We start from the raw sequence: 14,759 nt of genomic DNA on the forward strand, positions 1-14,759 counted from the left end.
CCAGCCCCAGCCCCTTTTAATACCTAAATAACAACATATTCAGCCGGCAAACATTTCGTGAAATCTACAGATGTAGTTGACTTATGAAGTTCTTAATAGCATCAAGGGTGTTTTTATCAAGACCAATAGCCTCCTCTAGAAGTGGGCGAATTCCGGCAAGTGATAGGTTGCTGAGTAAAAAGAGCATAAACTTCTTGGGTTAGAATTGTTGTCATCAGCACCCTCCATTATCTGGAATTACAGCAATTTGATATTTTTAAAAAATACTTGTTGGATTTTACAAATTCAAAGAAGTAACCTCCAACATCCCAAGAAGAAGGGCGAATCCAAAATCAAACCACTCAAACGCCTATAATTATTTATTGGTTTTGAGAAAATAATAAAGATTGTTCATCGATCGGTGATTATTAAATAAACAAAAAAGTACTTGGTTTCTTGAAATCTGTACAGTTGTGAAGGTTGCTTACGATGTACTCATGTTTGGTGGATTGTAATGAAAGCGTATTTGTTAGGACTAATTAAATAGAAGGAGAGAGAGATGAAAACAACCTAAATGGAAGCGACCATGTACAAGATTGTGAAAGGCTTCTCCTCCAAGAGAGGCCAGTGAAAGAGCAGCAAGTCCCACCATCAACAACTAACACACACACATACAGAGAGAGAGAGAGAGAGATTTCATGTAACAAAGATACACCTCCAATTCAAGAATAGACCGTAGATAGAATGTTATTTAACAAAACCTTTAACGTTAGATCTCCATTCCTCCCTCTCTCATCAAATAAGTGGACATTCACTATACAAACTATAGGTATTCTAATCCTTAACGTTAAAAAACAGCAAGTACGTGGCTTATATTATAACAACCCCATTCACCCAAACCAATTCATAAATTTGTCAATTATATCTCTCTCTCACCCACTCTTTGTGCAAGTGTGTGTGAACAAAACATGAGGGATAGAATGGAAAGATTTGTGCTACTTCCTTTCGCTGCAGGATGCATCTCTGAATCAAGCATTGCGGTAGGGCTGCAGCAAGCTAAGAGATCAAAGATAGACACAGGTTCAACTCCCACAAGTGAGACTCCCTTTCACAGACCGACATTCAATCCACCATCTTCCTATACTGTATATGTTTACCTTTCTCGAGTGCTTACCTCTTGTTTTGACCATGAAGGAGAAAAGGACGAAGATGAGGAGCAATACGAGGAAGATGAAGAAAGCTTATCTGGTGAAAATTTGAAGAGCCCTCCAAGCCTATTGGCGATTCCAAGATTCCAGAAGCTGTTCAAGAATTTCAAGAACTTTTCTCAGTCATTTGGTAAGTGATCAGCCCAATAATTTCAAGAAAAACATCAATTAAAAAAACACCACTGATGCATATTAACACAACTGAATTGCTATGCATCGCTTAAGTTTTCATTGTTCTCTATATGTATGTTTGTTTTCTGGATACATTGATGCGTACATGTCTGTCTTTAATCCCCTATTAACAACCTCTAATATCTGTGCAGTTTACAAAGATGAGTTGGAAGACACAGAAATGGGAATGGAAATTGGATTACCAACAGATGTGAAGCATGTGACTCACATAGGTTTGGATGGTTGTGCAAGCTCGATTCTCTCAAAGGGCTGGAACAATCTTACCAATCCAGATACGACCAATCTCCCTTCATTTTCTTCGACCCCCCTTCAGCTTGCCATGGCCAACAATGCGGAAAACCCAACCATTAGGAGCTTGCTTGAAACCAAATGAAGAAAATTTATTATGTAAGTAATAGATGGAAGCAGCACCTGAATCTGGATGTATAAAATTAAAAGTTATATTACGGTCCATTAATTGCTTGCTCATGTATCTCTAAGGCTTATTTGTGGTTACAGTGGTTTGTGTAAGCATGTGGGATCTCTCGATACAATCTCTTGCAGTAATGATTTTGGTCTAATTTGTCTAATTCAATAGAGAAGATGACAAAGCCAAAAAATAATTGAAAACGCATGTTTTCTAGCAAAGATGAATGAAATTCAACGTATTCAACACAGTAATCAACCTTTATGCCTTTATTTTATGCCTTTATTTTATGCCTTTATTTCTACATCATTCATCAATTGAACTTCCACGCCTTCCATTGCTTCTTTAAGAATATTTATCAGCCATGTCAATTAAGAAAGAATTTGAGAGAATTAGATCAAAGAATGGTAGGCAGAAACAGTGCTCCAACAGGATTGTCAAGTGGTGACCTAGATTGAACAAAGTACCACTGAAGAGGACATGCAACGTGTCACGATCAGAAGTAACTAGCCCAAGAAGCTAAAACTCAGTATTAACTTTCAAGTTATGCGAAAACTGGATTATGTTCCCTTGGCACATCACTACACAGTATAGACAGCAAGCTTCTGTAGTTTGTGATTGGGGGTTCGTCTTCAGTTGCACAAGATTCTTTAGTTTGGGTATTGTTTTCGCTACCAAGCAAGAGTGACAGACTTCCTACCCAAGTACAAACTACATCATTCTCATTTAACTTCGTAAAGGTTGTTATGTCATTTCAACCAATGAAAATGTCCTTTAACCACTCTAGTCAACTACCCGAATACAAAGGTAAAAATAAATGAATAATTTCAAGTTGGTGAGATTATAATCATAAAAGCTAAAGCTAAATAATACCAGCAATACTTCTATCATGCTTGTCTATTGGTTTCATCATGTCGCTGTCTTATACCAATATGATCCTATCTTCAATGATATTCTGTCTAAGGCACATATGAATAAGGTAATAATAGCACAAAGATCAAGTAGAAAGATTATAATTCTATGCAAATGCAAATTTATCTTGCATTCCACATACTACTGACTACAAAATATCAACTTACATGTGATTCTTAGAGGTGAAGGAATTTGAGGGTGAATTCGGGGATGGAAATAGAGGTTCAAGAAGAGATGCAACATCATTTCGCCAGTAGCTCACGCCTCTATGCTTTCATTGCTTTCCACATGCCATCAATTACATACTTGCATGTTAAGCTATTTGGTGCATACCCTAGTTTAGCCATCCTATCTTGCAATTTGATTAACTCGGAGGGGTCACCTGCCTCAGAGAGTACCCTAACTATTGCATTATAACACTCTGCATCAAAGATTTGAAACTCCTTGGCATAGAAACCCAATAGTGATTCAACTTCAAAAATATTTTTCTCTTTGCACAACCCATACACCAAAGATCTGCAAATTTGGATATCCAGAGGCAAGCCAGATTCAATCATTTCCTGCATCAACAAGAGAGCCTCCATGCTTCTTCTTAATTCACACATACCTCCAATAATAGCTCCATATGCACTCATTTTAGGCTTCAAACCTTTTGACACCATCTCATTTTTCAACTCCAGTGCTTCCTCGACAAATTTTCCTCTAGAAAGAGAGCAAATTAACTCATTGTATACTTCTGCATTCGGCACATAACCATTTTGAGACATCTGGTCCAACAGAGACTTTGCTGCAAATGGTCTATCGTCATTACATAAAGCAAGCATCAAATAACAATAAATATCTGGTGAGACCATGATGCCATAACGCACAAGCTCAACCACTAGATTCACTGCAGATATCATCCTATCCAGATTTTGATAACCTTTTATGAGCAACCAGCAAGTGAAGTCATCAGGGCTAACTTTGTTTCGAATCATGTCAAACAACATCGCTCTCACATCTTGCATCATCCCCTCTTTGCAGTACCCATATATTAGAGTATTATATGTAACAGCATCAGGCCTCAACCCTCTCTGAACCATCAGACTGAAAAACCGATGAGCCTCTCTCACACTACCGCCCTTACATAGACCATTAATCAAAGTCGTATACGTGATCAAATCAGGAACCATGCCTCTTGTACACATGATATTATACAAATAAATAGCATCCTTCAACCTCCTATTCTTGCAATACCCATCAACTAGTATGTTATATGTTACTATATCTAGGTCAAATCCCTCTTCCTCCATCCTCTCCAAGAATTCATTCACCTTATCCATATGACCCTCATTGCACAAGATGTGGGCAAATATGTTAACTGTGCATGCATTAGGACGTATCTGGATTCTCAACATCTCTCGGTGAACTTCCCAACATTTCCCCAAACAGTCCATCTTTGACAACCCATTCAAAAGACAATTCGTAGCAACAATGCTCGGAACAAAGCCGCGCTTCACCATTTTCTTAAAAGCATGAAAAGCATCTGTGACCATGTTGTATCTGAGGTAAGCCTTGATGAGCATATCAAACACAACGGGATCCCAATTACAGTCGTTAGCACTCGAAAGCAAGCTATCAAACACATTGGACCTCTCACAATCACTTACATTTGCATTCAACTGCACCAATTCTGACATGATTTTCATAGCTTTCTTAAAATTCTTAGACCAAACCAAAATGTGGATCATAATACAGTAAGTATGCGCATTCGGTAGGAGATGCAAACGATTTCTCACCCAATTGAAGAAACCGAGGGATGCTGATGAATCGGACTGGCATCTCAGCAATACTCTTGACAGCTCAAGGCTGGTGAAACGGCTAAACAAACCTTGCTCTTTAAGATGATCCAGTGAGGCTTGATCGTTTTCCTTGAGGGAAGAGCAAACGAGGGCAACAACATTGTTTGGATTGTTTGATTGGGGTAGAAAATTGTAAAGTGGATTGGTTATAGGCTTATGAGAGCTTAGAGACTGGAGAGGAGAGAGTGAGGTCGAATAATTTCTAGGTTTAAAGTTACGAATTGAGCCAATCAACATTGCAACCTGAAAATTGGAAGTGAACGATTGGAGAGGGAGATGTAAATGTATAGGGAGAGACCTCCAAAATTTGTTGAGCTGACGCACAGAAGAGGGCGGCGGCGAGCACAAGTCCACGGCGGCAGGGGTGGCCGGAGCGAGAGAGGAAATTATTTACAGTATTTATTTTCTTTTTTAAAGTTTTTTCATTTATTGAGTGGGTCAGCTTTAATTGGGCTTTTCGAAGATGTGTATAATAAATGGGCCATATTTAATTTGATTATTTGTTTTACTTTAAATAAAATGTTTCTCGGCCCACTATCAAAATAGTCTTATTTTGAGATTTATTAAAATGTGTACGTAAAAGGGAAGCAAAATACATTTTTTTTTTATTATTATTTTGCTAAATGGAGTAATATTAAAAAAAAAAAACATAGTAGTATAGACTCTGATCCACCAATATCCACAAGTTAGATGTAGTAATATACTACTATCAAAATACTGCAATATGGGCCCTCATTCGTTAAAGAGTTCACATTATTGGGCATAATGATATATGAAGCCCATATCACATATTTTGATATTTCCAAATATCAAATTCTAAAACTTTTTTAAATACCACTTTATCCAACTATATTTCTAGGTTATCCACTTATCCTTCATTTCCACGTGGACGTCTTCTGTTGGTTTAAGGTTCATGGAAATAGTGTCTATCAGCAAATAGAACACAAGAAATGTACACATTCCATCTTGTTAAGTTGCCAATTTATACCTTATCAAATTGCTTGTTAACTAATACTACAAATTTATAATGAGACATATATGTAGGGTATGATTGGATATAAATATTGATTAATTAAAGAGAATTTTGATTAATTAATATACAAGTTTGATTCTTACACATATCAAGCTATATTTTCAAACTTAGTAAATATCATTTTATTAATGACAGTACATATAAAATCTTTACTTCACATTCATAAGATTCAACTGTGTTGTCCATTCATTGAATTTTGAGATTTATTTATAAATTTATTTGTCTATATTTGCAGCCAGCCATCTTTGAATAGACTTTATTCTTGTAACCAATTAATGTCTCCATTTCAGATTTCTCTCATTTTCAAAGCCTTAAAGTCAATTATGGACTTCCCATTAAGTTCATTAAAATAAACATGTTCACTGTTCACATTGTAGATCATGTTTCCACGCTAGTAGTAGTAAATAATTTAGCCATATTATCCATGTACAATTTACTCAGATAAATACTTTTTGATATGAAATTCATATACTATTTGGACATGAAAATTGAAGATTTGTCCAAAAAGTAAACCTACTTACAAAGGAATACTCATTCAGTGGGATATAAATATTAAATAATCATAAATGTTTAGTGCACTAATTAATGCTTTCCCTGTTATTCTGCAACACCTGTATCTTGTGATTATATTTTTATGTTTGGTGTATGAAATGAAAATTAGTAGTCTCGTTTTCTTGTTATGATTAGTCATCTATCCCACTCCCATCCAATAGATCACATAGTTTACCTATCTTTTTCGTCTGTGTGACAAAATGTGGAATATATATAGCAACTAAAAATGAAAGGTTGGGAAAATTAAGGACATAAGATGAATACTACTAGTAGTATTAACTAAACAATACGCACGCCCTCGTTTTTTATGATAAATATATTTAAATTTAAAATCCGCATTATAGAGGATTTGAATCTAAGACTTTTAGCATCGTAAATTAACTTTTCTACCGCTTGGTCAATCCACACACGCACGATACACCCTCGTATTGCGCAATTTAATGGTTTTAAGAGCATCCCCATCCGTGCTCTTAAATAAGAGCACGGGTGTGGGCCCAGACCCACTTTTACTCTTTGTCCTTAGGCAATTGCACAACACCCACATACATGCTCTTCCGCAAGGACAAGCTCAAGGGTCTCGTCATTCTATTATTCAATTTAAATACTTTAATTACTAAAAATATTTCTACAATATAAAAATGCATTAAAATATAAAAATTACATAATTAAATCCAAAAAAATAAAAATTACATAATTAAAATTTTAAAAAATAAAAATACATAATTAAAATCCTAGAAAATAAAAAATACATAATTAAAATCCTACAAACGAAAAATATTTTTTTATTTAATTTTTTTTTTAATTAATTTCTAATTATGCTCAGCGGCATGAACGTGCTCTTATTTAAGAGCACCGTCCTGCCGCTGACACGGACGGACGGCTTACAGCGGCGGACAGCGGGGTGTCGTACCGTTGGCACGGACATACAACACCCCATTGTGGATACTCTAACCTAACAATATATAAGCAATAATTACTAATTAAATCATACAGGACTATTTAGTTAACTTTTGATCAATCCTAAAATTACAAGCTTTAAACTTTAACTTTGTTTTTTTATCAAAAAAATAATGTAATTTTGTTTATTGTCGTGTATTTGATTTTGTCACACTAATTTCAGTTTTGACTTGAGGACAATCGAGAAAAGTTGCAAAGCGGTGATTTTTATTTCAATTTTTAAAAGTATAGATCCAAAATAAACTAAAAGTCTATATTAAATTTATCCCAAAATTTATTCAACCATTGTAATGCTAAATGAATCATTGGTATAAAAATTAAATTAGTTAAATAAATGTAATTGACCACTCTATGATATAGTACTAGTTACATAGTTATGTTCTCTAATTACACTACCAATCTAATTATAAGACAAAATATTCAGTACAAGATATTTTTTTTAATACAAAAGAGATAAACTAAACTATTTAAGTTTTATACAACGACTCAATTTAGGTAATCAATTAAGGTTGAGTTAAATTTATAATATTCGAAATTTGATATATAAAATAATTTATTTTGAAAAACAATTGAAATTCCAGTCTCATTTAGTCTGAAATGAAATAATAAAATAATAAAAATAGAATAGATTTATGCTGGCGGAGATTCCCATAAAACATTTGAGCAGTCGAACTCCACCGCCGCTGACGCCGCAACTGTAATCTGCTCTTTGCTAAATGCAAAATTAATCCCTTTTTTTTCTACCTAAAAAGAAAGCCCATTAACAAAAAATGCCATATTATTTCCATTAAAAAGTAAAATGTCGGCCTTGACCATCCCGATTCAAAAATTGGTGGCTGCTTCCACAGCTGCAGCTGCTTCTTCTTCAACTTCATCGATTTCTCCACTCAAATCTCTCCTTTTTAAACCCACTTCCTGTAGGCCTCTCTCCCATCCCAAACCCACCCCTTTCCGCCTACGTTTCACCGCCTCCGCTACCTCAACTATGGGTGACGTCGCCGCCATGGACGCCGTGCAGAGGCGCCTCATGTTTGAAGACGAGTTTGTGCCCTATCTTTTGATTTTGATTTTTGGTTGCATACATTATTGGATCTTGGGGTTATTGATGTGGATTTTTGAACTTTTTGATTATCTGGGTTTAGCTGAGTTTCTGATTTGAAACTATTATTGATGTCGAATTGATGGTGGAATGAGCTTGATCATGTCAATTTCCTCTTCTTTTTTTTTTGTCTTTTTTTCTTTTGATTTTAATTTGTCCTTTTCTTCTTTTTTTCACTGAAATGATTTGCCTTTAATATTTCACTTTCTTCATGAAAAATGATGGCCGGTTCATGTTTAATTTCGTTTGTACTCATCAAATGAATATTTCTCTGCCTGAGTGAAAAAAGATCTCTCTTTTACAATCAGGGGTGTGCTGCTAGTAGGGGTTTTTCCTGATTGGTTTTGGTTATTTATTGTCTCTGTAGATGCATATTGGTTGATGAGAATGATCACGTGGTTGGCCATGAATCCAAGTACAATTGTGAGTCGTAGTTTCTTAATCCTCAACTTCAGTTTTTCGATCATAGCAATTCAGTGGGATATTTAGCACGGTTGACTCGTAGAGTGTTGTGCCTCCGTTAGTGTTGCTGATTTAACGCTTTTGATATCGAGAAATATTAGATCCACTGATGGCATGAGGTATGGGTGTTTTGGTTTATTATATTTTCTTTGGTAGAGCTCAAGGTGTTAAATTTAGCTCAAGTTGTATACCAACAGATGGGAAGCTTTAAGTAGTTTCGCCGTTTCCTGCTTGATCGTTAACAATTTGACTTTTGGGTCCCCCGATTCCTAATGCTACTTTTGTGTTTGTGGAAATATTTCTGGTGCTCTGTTATTACTGACCCGGATATCTCTCTAATATGCAAGGTCATCTGATGGAAAAAATTGAGGCTCTAAATTTGTTGCACAGAGCTTTCAGTGTCTTCTTGTTTAACTCAAAATACGAGCTATTGCTTCAGGTATATCTACCTAGATTTTGATTTGTGCACTCACCGCATATACATTCATGCCATGTCGATCCGTGATGTTGAATATGCATGGAAGATTGGCTGATAAATGTACAAAATGTTGAGGTGTATATAAATAGGAAACCTTACTTTCAGCTCTTTGTGTATATACTATATATAGATACACAAAATGTTGAAGAGGGTGTTTGATGATTCTGAAATATAGGACTTCCTCCCTTTTCAATATCTCGAAAGTGTATGTAGCATATACACAAGCTATAGGCTGGAGGCTTTTGCTCACCATAGTTGTTTTATGCCCTCACCTTTGTTGCCGTTACTACCCACTCTTATACAACTTTGCCCGTATCTCCAAGCATATGCTGCTGTGTTATTGCTTGGAGATAAAAGATAAGGATTTATCCATTGCCACCCATTGCCTGAAAGCTCTTCGTTGTTGTGCTCTAACCCACACATGCTGCACAGTTACTCTCCGGTACCCATATAACCTCTCGATGAGGCTGCTACCTTCTAGCACTAATTAAAAGTTCTTCTAATGTTTCCTATGCTTGTTCTTGCTTATGATATGATTAGTCCTCAAACTTCGGTTATTTCTTAATTCTCATAGTTATACTATTACACATTTTGTCTGCTTTTATCTTGTGCAGCAACGATCTACAACTAAGGTTACTTTTCCGTTGGTGTGGACAAACACCTGCTGCAGTCATCCACTATACCGGGATTCTGAGCTTATCGAAGAAAATGCTCTTGGTATTTAATTATGCTCATAATTCAATTACAAGCACCTCTTATCTGAACCCGAACACCTCTTTCTGACCCAATCTTGAATTCAAGGTGTGAGGAATGCTGCTCAAAGGAAGCTATTGGATGAACTTGGCATCCCTGCTGAAGATGTCCCAGTCGACCAGTTCGTTCCTTTGGGGCGTATGCTGTACAAAGCCCCATCCGATGGAAAATGGGGAGAGCATGAATGTAACTAGCTTGCTTTATATGCGTCAATCACTTGTTACATGAGTATGTTTTGAGTACAGGGTGACGTTTCTTGATATTTGCAGTGGATTATCTCCTTTTCATTGTCCGGGATGTGAGCGTGCATCCAAATCCAGACGAAGTTCAGGATGTGAAATATGTGAACCGGGAAGAGCTGAAGGAGCTTCTACGGAAAGCAGATGCCGGAGAGGGGGGATTGAAGCTGTCACCGTGGTTCAGGCTAGTGGTCGATAACTTCTTGTTCAAGTGGTGGGATCACGTCGAGAAAGGGACGATAAATGAAGCAGTTGACATGAAGACAATTCACAAGCTGATTGAGAAATGAAGTATTTCTAATGTCTGATTTGGTTTGAACTTGTGTTACTTTATCTTTGAGTTGTTTGAAACTGATCAAACTTGGTTTCCACTTAGGGGTGTTGTTGATGCTGATAAGTCTTTAAATCGAGTTGATTTTGGTGTATTGCAAAATTGATTTGGTGGTGTTCTTGAGTTTAGGCAAGGTTCCAAGTTTAGGTATCTACCTTTGTCTTTGTTTACTGTGGTACTATGTTTTTGTTGTGACTGAAATAAATTTATTGTCATATGTCAAAAGATTGCTTGCTTCTCTTGATGCGTTTTATTCTTTTCGTTTGTTGTACAAGCTGTATAGGCTGTTGCAAACTTGCAGTGAAGGAGTTAAGCTACTTTTTGATCAGCCGTTTTCCTCTCTATCTATGTTTTTATGTATTCCCTAGTACCGGTTGACTTGACATGCCTTTTAAGAAATATGGTAAAAGTTAGACCGAAAAAGCTAATGGAATATGAATTCTAATCTTATAAAAATAAATGATGTCAATTACTAAGTAAAACAGTTAAAAGTTGCTGGTTAAATTATGATCTATCAATATTAAATTAACAACAAAAGGCGAATCCTTTCCTCCAGTTATTCATATACTCTAATAACAATCAGTCATATGAGGAACCTTTTTATTCATTCAAATCTAATGTGCTTCAGTTCAACAACCAAGGATTTTTTTATCGTACCAATCAAAACATGGACCAAAATAAATGTTTGTATAGCGCTTCCACAACTAATCTCAAGAACAATTTGTTTTGTTTTAAGGGATCCACAGCTAAGTAAACTTCATGAATGATGATCCTATTTGTTTCCAGAGGCTGCTGCTAGCTCCTTCGGTGTCGCTGGCTTCTTTGGTGTCGTTAGCTTCTTTTGTGCCGCTGCTACTTGCTTCATCAGGACTGGGCTGGATGCTGCTAGCTCCATATGTTCTTATGTCAATACTCGGACATTCTGAGGAGCTTTTGTTACTCGTAAGTTTTTGATGATCCAGAAAAAGGACAAAGACACTGATTTCTTCCTGAATCGATCTACTTGATGCAGCTTCTTGATTTTGTAGGTTTCTATTAGCTAATGGCGCCTTCTTCTTCAAGGCATGGTTTATCAATAACCTAGCTATGCCCTGCAGGAAACAAAAAGATAATTGTCAGTGAACATAATCCTCCAAGCATGAGAATAGGAATAGGGCCATAGGAATCTTACATGCTGTGGCGAGCTATTGACGATTTCCACTGCCTTTTTCTCATCGGTATTGTCCCACAATCCATGAGTAGCAAATATTATAAATTTATTTTCTGGTTTTAATTTCTGTGAATGAATCCATGGATCAAGCGAAAAAACGGGGAAGTTCATGTCTTCACGCAACCTAAAATTTTCTGACAAGCCTGAGCGTTTATTGAAGTCCTGGGATTTCAAGAAGGCGCATCCTAAAATTCTCGAAGTCTGCAATAAAACATTATATGAGCAGCTAATCGAGGAATTCAAATGCAAAGTATCAGTTCTTACCCTGATGTAGTCTTTTACATGGAAAAAATGACATCTTGTAACGGGGTGTTCTATGTGCTGAGTCTGAAAGTCATTTATCCCACTTAACTCCTCGTTGCTATGATTTACGGTGAGAGTGAAGGGTTGAATACCCTTTTTGGGCATAGCCATTTGCTTAAAGACTGCTTGGACCTGGTTTTTAGGCTTATCAAGAGTCCCCATAACTGCCCTAGAATCGCCAATATTACAGATGTAGATCCATCCTTCACAGACGACACAAACTACACAGCAGGTTCCAGGTAATAGCATATTTGGTAAACTTTTCCTTACCAATCCTAAATATTGGTTTTCCAAGTCCAATATCGATTGCGAAGAGCAGCGTCTGACATTCCACCAGAAGTAATATGCCCTGTATAACAAATACACTTAGCAATCAGCAATCCAAGTAAAAGCAGTGTTGAAAACTTACCTTGAAGAATTCCAAAAAGCTTTTCTCGTGCAAAAACAGATGCATCCAAACCGAATTGACCATCGTATATTCCTATGAATAATCCGAATGGACCATCTTCACCCAAACTTATTGAACCCGACTGCAGTTGGCTCTGAGCTTCATCTTTACCTTTTAAGATTGCCATGGAAAAATTTCCATACAGATGTTTCCCGAGTTCAATTTGACTCTCTGACGGCTTGGAACTGCTAAGCACTTTAAAACTCATATTTTGCACTGAATGTTGACAATCCGAAAAGACAAGTCAGAAGCTATACAAAAAAAAAAACAGCAACTCCAGCTCATTAAGTATTTCTACATTCACAACCAAGTCACAATGCAGAAAGTAAGCATTCTACAATCCATCCAACGAAAAAACATAATATAATCGAGCTTCCTCCAAAATCCATCACAATCCAAAAAATAAACAGAACAAGAACCAGTTATATCCATAGTTACACAGAAAAATTTCAGCTACTCCAGCTGATTAAGTAATGAACTGCTCTCCCTAATCCCTAACCCCACAATCACAGTTAATTAAGTAATGCACTATCCCCAATCCAACAATCACATCATAAAATACAGGAAATCACCAATATGTAGTCCATCCAAGAAAAGTAACATAATCTAATAAAGTTTCCTCCCCAAAAAAATCACAATCCCTAAAAAAAACAGAATAAGAAACAGGAAGATCAATCATGATACAAAAAAAAATCAGCAGTGCATTATCCTCCTATTCCTACAACCAAACGCACAGAATGCAAAAAATCACCAAGAAAAACTTGATCTAATTGATTTTCCACCCAAAACCATCATAATCCAAAAGAAAACTCGATCTAAACTCTAAACAAGAATCTGTTGCTTCAATTAAACAATATAAATTCCAAGAACTAGTTATATCAATAGTTACATAGAAAATTTCAGCTACTCCAGCTGATTAAGTAATGAACTGCTCTCCCTAATCCCTAACCCCACAATCACAGTTAATTAAGTAATGCACTATCCCCAATTAAACATGGCCAAACCAAACCGGCCCACCGGTTAACCACCGGTTTTGAACCGGCGGTTCGGAACCGGCCGACGGTTCCGGTTCGAAATCCGGTTACGGTTCGACATACGATTCGGTTACGGTTCAACAAAATTCGAAACCGTAACCGGCGGTTAACCGCCGGTTAGCCGGTTAACCGAAAATAAATGGTCATCGCCGGTAGGTTCGTAGGGTTGTAGGGGTAGGGTCGGAAAAGGACGGTTAACCGCCGGTTTTCGGTCAAAAACCGGCGGTTCGTGTCGGAAAACCGGCGGTTTCTGACACAAAACCGCCGGTTTCCGATGGTTCGGGGGTAGGGTTGCAGCGTAGGCTTGAAAAGGTGTCGGAAACCGCCGGTTTTCGGTCAGAAACCGCCGGTTTTCTGACACGAACCGGCGGTTCCGTCAGAAAACCGCCGGTTTCTGACCAAAAACCGGCGGTTCCGACCGTTTTCAAAATTTGAATTTCAAAATTTAAATTTAAATTGAGCTCAAGTCCTTTTCCTTTTTTTTCTTTTTTTTTTCTAATTGTTTCAACTTTACTTTTAATATATTTTTTGTAAATTGTAATTTTGTATCTATATTTTAAATTTAAGTGTATAGTTGTATACTTGTATTGTTGTATTTTGTAACTTGTAAGTTGTAACTTGTAATTGTATTGTAGAAATTTACATTCAAAGTTTTAAATCAATAAAATTGCAATTCTTTATCGTTATCAATTTCTCTTTGGATTGTACTATAGAATTTAGAAGTAATAACTATAAGATTTAAAAAAAAAAAAAACAAAAACAAAAACAAATCGGGAACCGGCGAAAAACCGACGGTTATTAACCGGAACCGGAACCGCCGTGACCGCCGATTAAACCGGAACCGGAACCGTCATAGCCGGGCCGGTTACAGTTCAAGCATGTCATGAACCGGAACCGGCAGTTTTACGAACCGTGGCCACGTCTATCCCCAATCCCATAATCACATCATACAATACAGGAAATCACCAATATGTAGTCCATCCAAGAAAAGTAACATAATCTAATAAAGTTTCCTCTCCAAAAAATCACAATCCTAAAAAAAACAGAATAAGAAACAGGAAGATCAATCATGATACAAAAAAAAATCAGCAGTGCATTATCTTCCTAACCCCACAACCAAACGCACAAAATGCAAAAACTCACCAAGAAAAACACGATCCAATTGAATTTCCACCCAAAACCATCACAATCCAAAAGAAAACTCGATCTAAACTCTAAACAAATATCAGTTGCTTCAATAAATCAATATAAATCGCAATGCATTTAGCCCAAGGATGAGAATCACATTTTATCCACGGAAATAGGGTAGATTAAAATCTAAA

At 36.6% G+C, this 14,759-nt stretch overlaps 4 protein-coding genes across 8 annotated transcripts; 2 read left to right on the forward strand and 2 right to left on the reverse strand.

The window, feature by feature from the left end:
• Window positions 1-678: 678 nt before the first annotated feature.
• LOC125200906 (pentatricopeptide repeat-containing protein At5g40400) lies at window positions 679-4,922 on the reverse strand. 3 transcript variants are annotated; one of them, XM_048098726.1, is made up of 4 exons: window positions 2,865-4,922; window positions 2,659-2,744; window positions 1,588-1,737; window positions 679-1,280 (listed from the first exon to the last, which is right to left on the reverse strand). In XM_048098726.1, exon 1 carries the CDS (start codon window positions 4,773-4,775, stop codon window positions 2,964-2,966), a length of 1,812 nt encoding a protein of 603 aa, XP_047954683.1. In that variant the 5' UTR covers window positions 4,776-4,922; the 3' UTR covers window positions 679-1,280; window positions 1,588-1,737; window positions 2,659-2,744; window positions 2,865-2,963. The 3 variants fall into 3 exon arrangements, with proteins under 3 accessions (XP_047954683.1, XP_047954682.1, XP_047954684.1); XM_048098725.1 differs by lacking the exon at window positions 2,659-2,744; XM_048098727.1 differs by lacking the exons at window positions 679-1,280; window positions 1,588-1,737; window positions 2,659-2,744 and having other exon boundaries at window positions 3,076-3,213; window positions 3,305-4,922.
• Window positions 939-1,939, forward strand: LOC125200907 (CRIB domain-containing protein RIC4). Of its 3 annotated transcripts, XM_048098730.1 has the most exons (3): window positions 939-1,074; window positions 1,174-1,317; window positions 1,511-1,939. In XM_048098730.1, the coding sequence occupies exons 1-3, from the start codon at window positions 948-950 to the stop codon at window positions 1,750-1,752; spliced, it is 513 nt and encodes a 170-aa protein (XP_047954687.1). In that variant the 5' UTR covers window positions 939-947; the 3' UTR covers window positions 1,753-1,939. The 3 variants fall into 3 exon arrangements, with proteins under 3 accessions (XP_047954687.1, XP_047954686.1, XP_047954688.1); XM_048098729.1 differs by having other exon boundaries at window positions 948-1,317; XM_048098731.1 differs by having other exon boundaries at window positions 948-1,280; window positions 1,588-1,939.
• A 2,834-nt stretch (window positions 4,923-7,756) lies between the features above and the next one.
• Window positions 7,757-10,681, forward strand: LOC125201044 (isopentenyl-diphosphate Delta-isomerase I-like). Its single transcript, XM_048098922.1, has 6 exons — window positions 7,757-8,121; window positions 8,547-8,602; window positions 8,989-9,080; window positions 9,734-9,836; window positions 9,921-10,058; window positions 10,142-10,681. The coding sequence occupies exons 1-6, from the start codon at window positions 7,880-7,882 to the stop codon at window positions 10,399-10,401; spliced, it is 891 nt and encodes a 296-aa protein (XP_047954879.1). The 5' UTR covers window positions 7,757-7,879; the 3' UTR covers window positions 10,402-10,681.
• Window positions 10,682-11,070: 389 nt separating this feature from the next.
• On the reverse strand, window positions 11,071-12,204 carry LOC125214531 (probable protein phosphatase 2C 79). Its single transcript, XM_048115598.1, has 3 exons — window positions 11,917-12,204; window positions 11,614-11,853; window positions 11,071-11,533 (listed from the first exon to the last, which is right to left on the reverse strand). The coding sequence occupies exons 1-3, from the start codon at window positions 12,202-12,204 to the stop codon at window positions 11,189-11,191; spliced, it is 873 nt and encodes a 290-aa protein (XP_047971555.1). The 3' UTR covers window positions 11,071-11,188.
• Window positions 12,205-14,759: the final 2,555 nt, after the last annotated feature.

The sequence above is a fragment of the Salvia hispanica genome, chromosome 1, assembly GCF_023119035.1.
Source record: "Salvia hispanica cultivar TCC Black 2014 chromosome 1, UniMelb_Shisp_WGS_1.0, whole genome shotgun sequence".
In the NCBI taxonomy this organism is placed as follows: Eukaryota; Viridiplantae; Streptophyta; class Magnoliopsida; order Lamiales; family Lamiaceae; genus Salvia; species Salvia hispanica.

Coding starts and splice junctions, on each gene's coding strand:
- LOC125200907 (XM_048098729.1), top strand. CDS start 948: ATGAGGGATAGAATGGAAAGATTTGTGCTACTTCCTTTCGCTGCAGGA. Junction 1,318..1,510: donor GAACTTTTCTCAGTCATTTG/GTAAGTGATCAG, acceptor ATATCTGTGCAG/TTTACAAAGATGAGTTGGAA.
- LOC125200906 (XM_048098725.1), bottom strand. CDS start 4,775: ATGTTGATTGGCTCAATTCGTAACTTTAAACCTAGAAATTATTCGACC.
- LOC125201044 (XM_048098922.1), top strand. CDS start 7,880: ATGTCGGCCTTGACCATCCCGATTCAAAAATTGGTGGCTGCTTCCACA. Junction 9,837..9,920: donor TATCGAAGAAAATGCTCTTG/GTATTTAATTAT, acceptor CTTGAATTCAAG/GTGTGAGGAATGCTGCTCAA. Junction 10,059..10,141: donor AAAATGGGGAGAGCATGAAT/GTAACTAGCTTG, acceptor TGATATTTGCAG/TGGATTATCTCCTTTTCATT.
- LOC125214531 (XM_048115598.1), bottom strand. CDS start 12,204: ATGCTATTACCTGGAACCTGCTGTGTAGTTTGTGTCGTCTGTGAAGGA. Junction 11,854..11,916: donor ATGTAAAAGACTACATCAGG/GTAAGAACTGAT, acceptor GTTTTATTGCAG/ACTTCGAGAATTTTAGGATG. Junction 11,534..11,613: donor TCAATAGCTCGCCACAGCAT/GTAAGATTCCTA, acceptor TGTTTCCTGCAG/GGCATAGCTAGGTTATTGAT.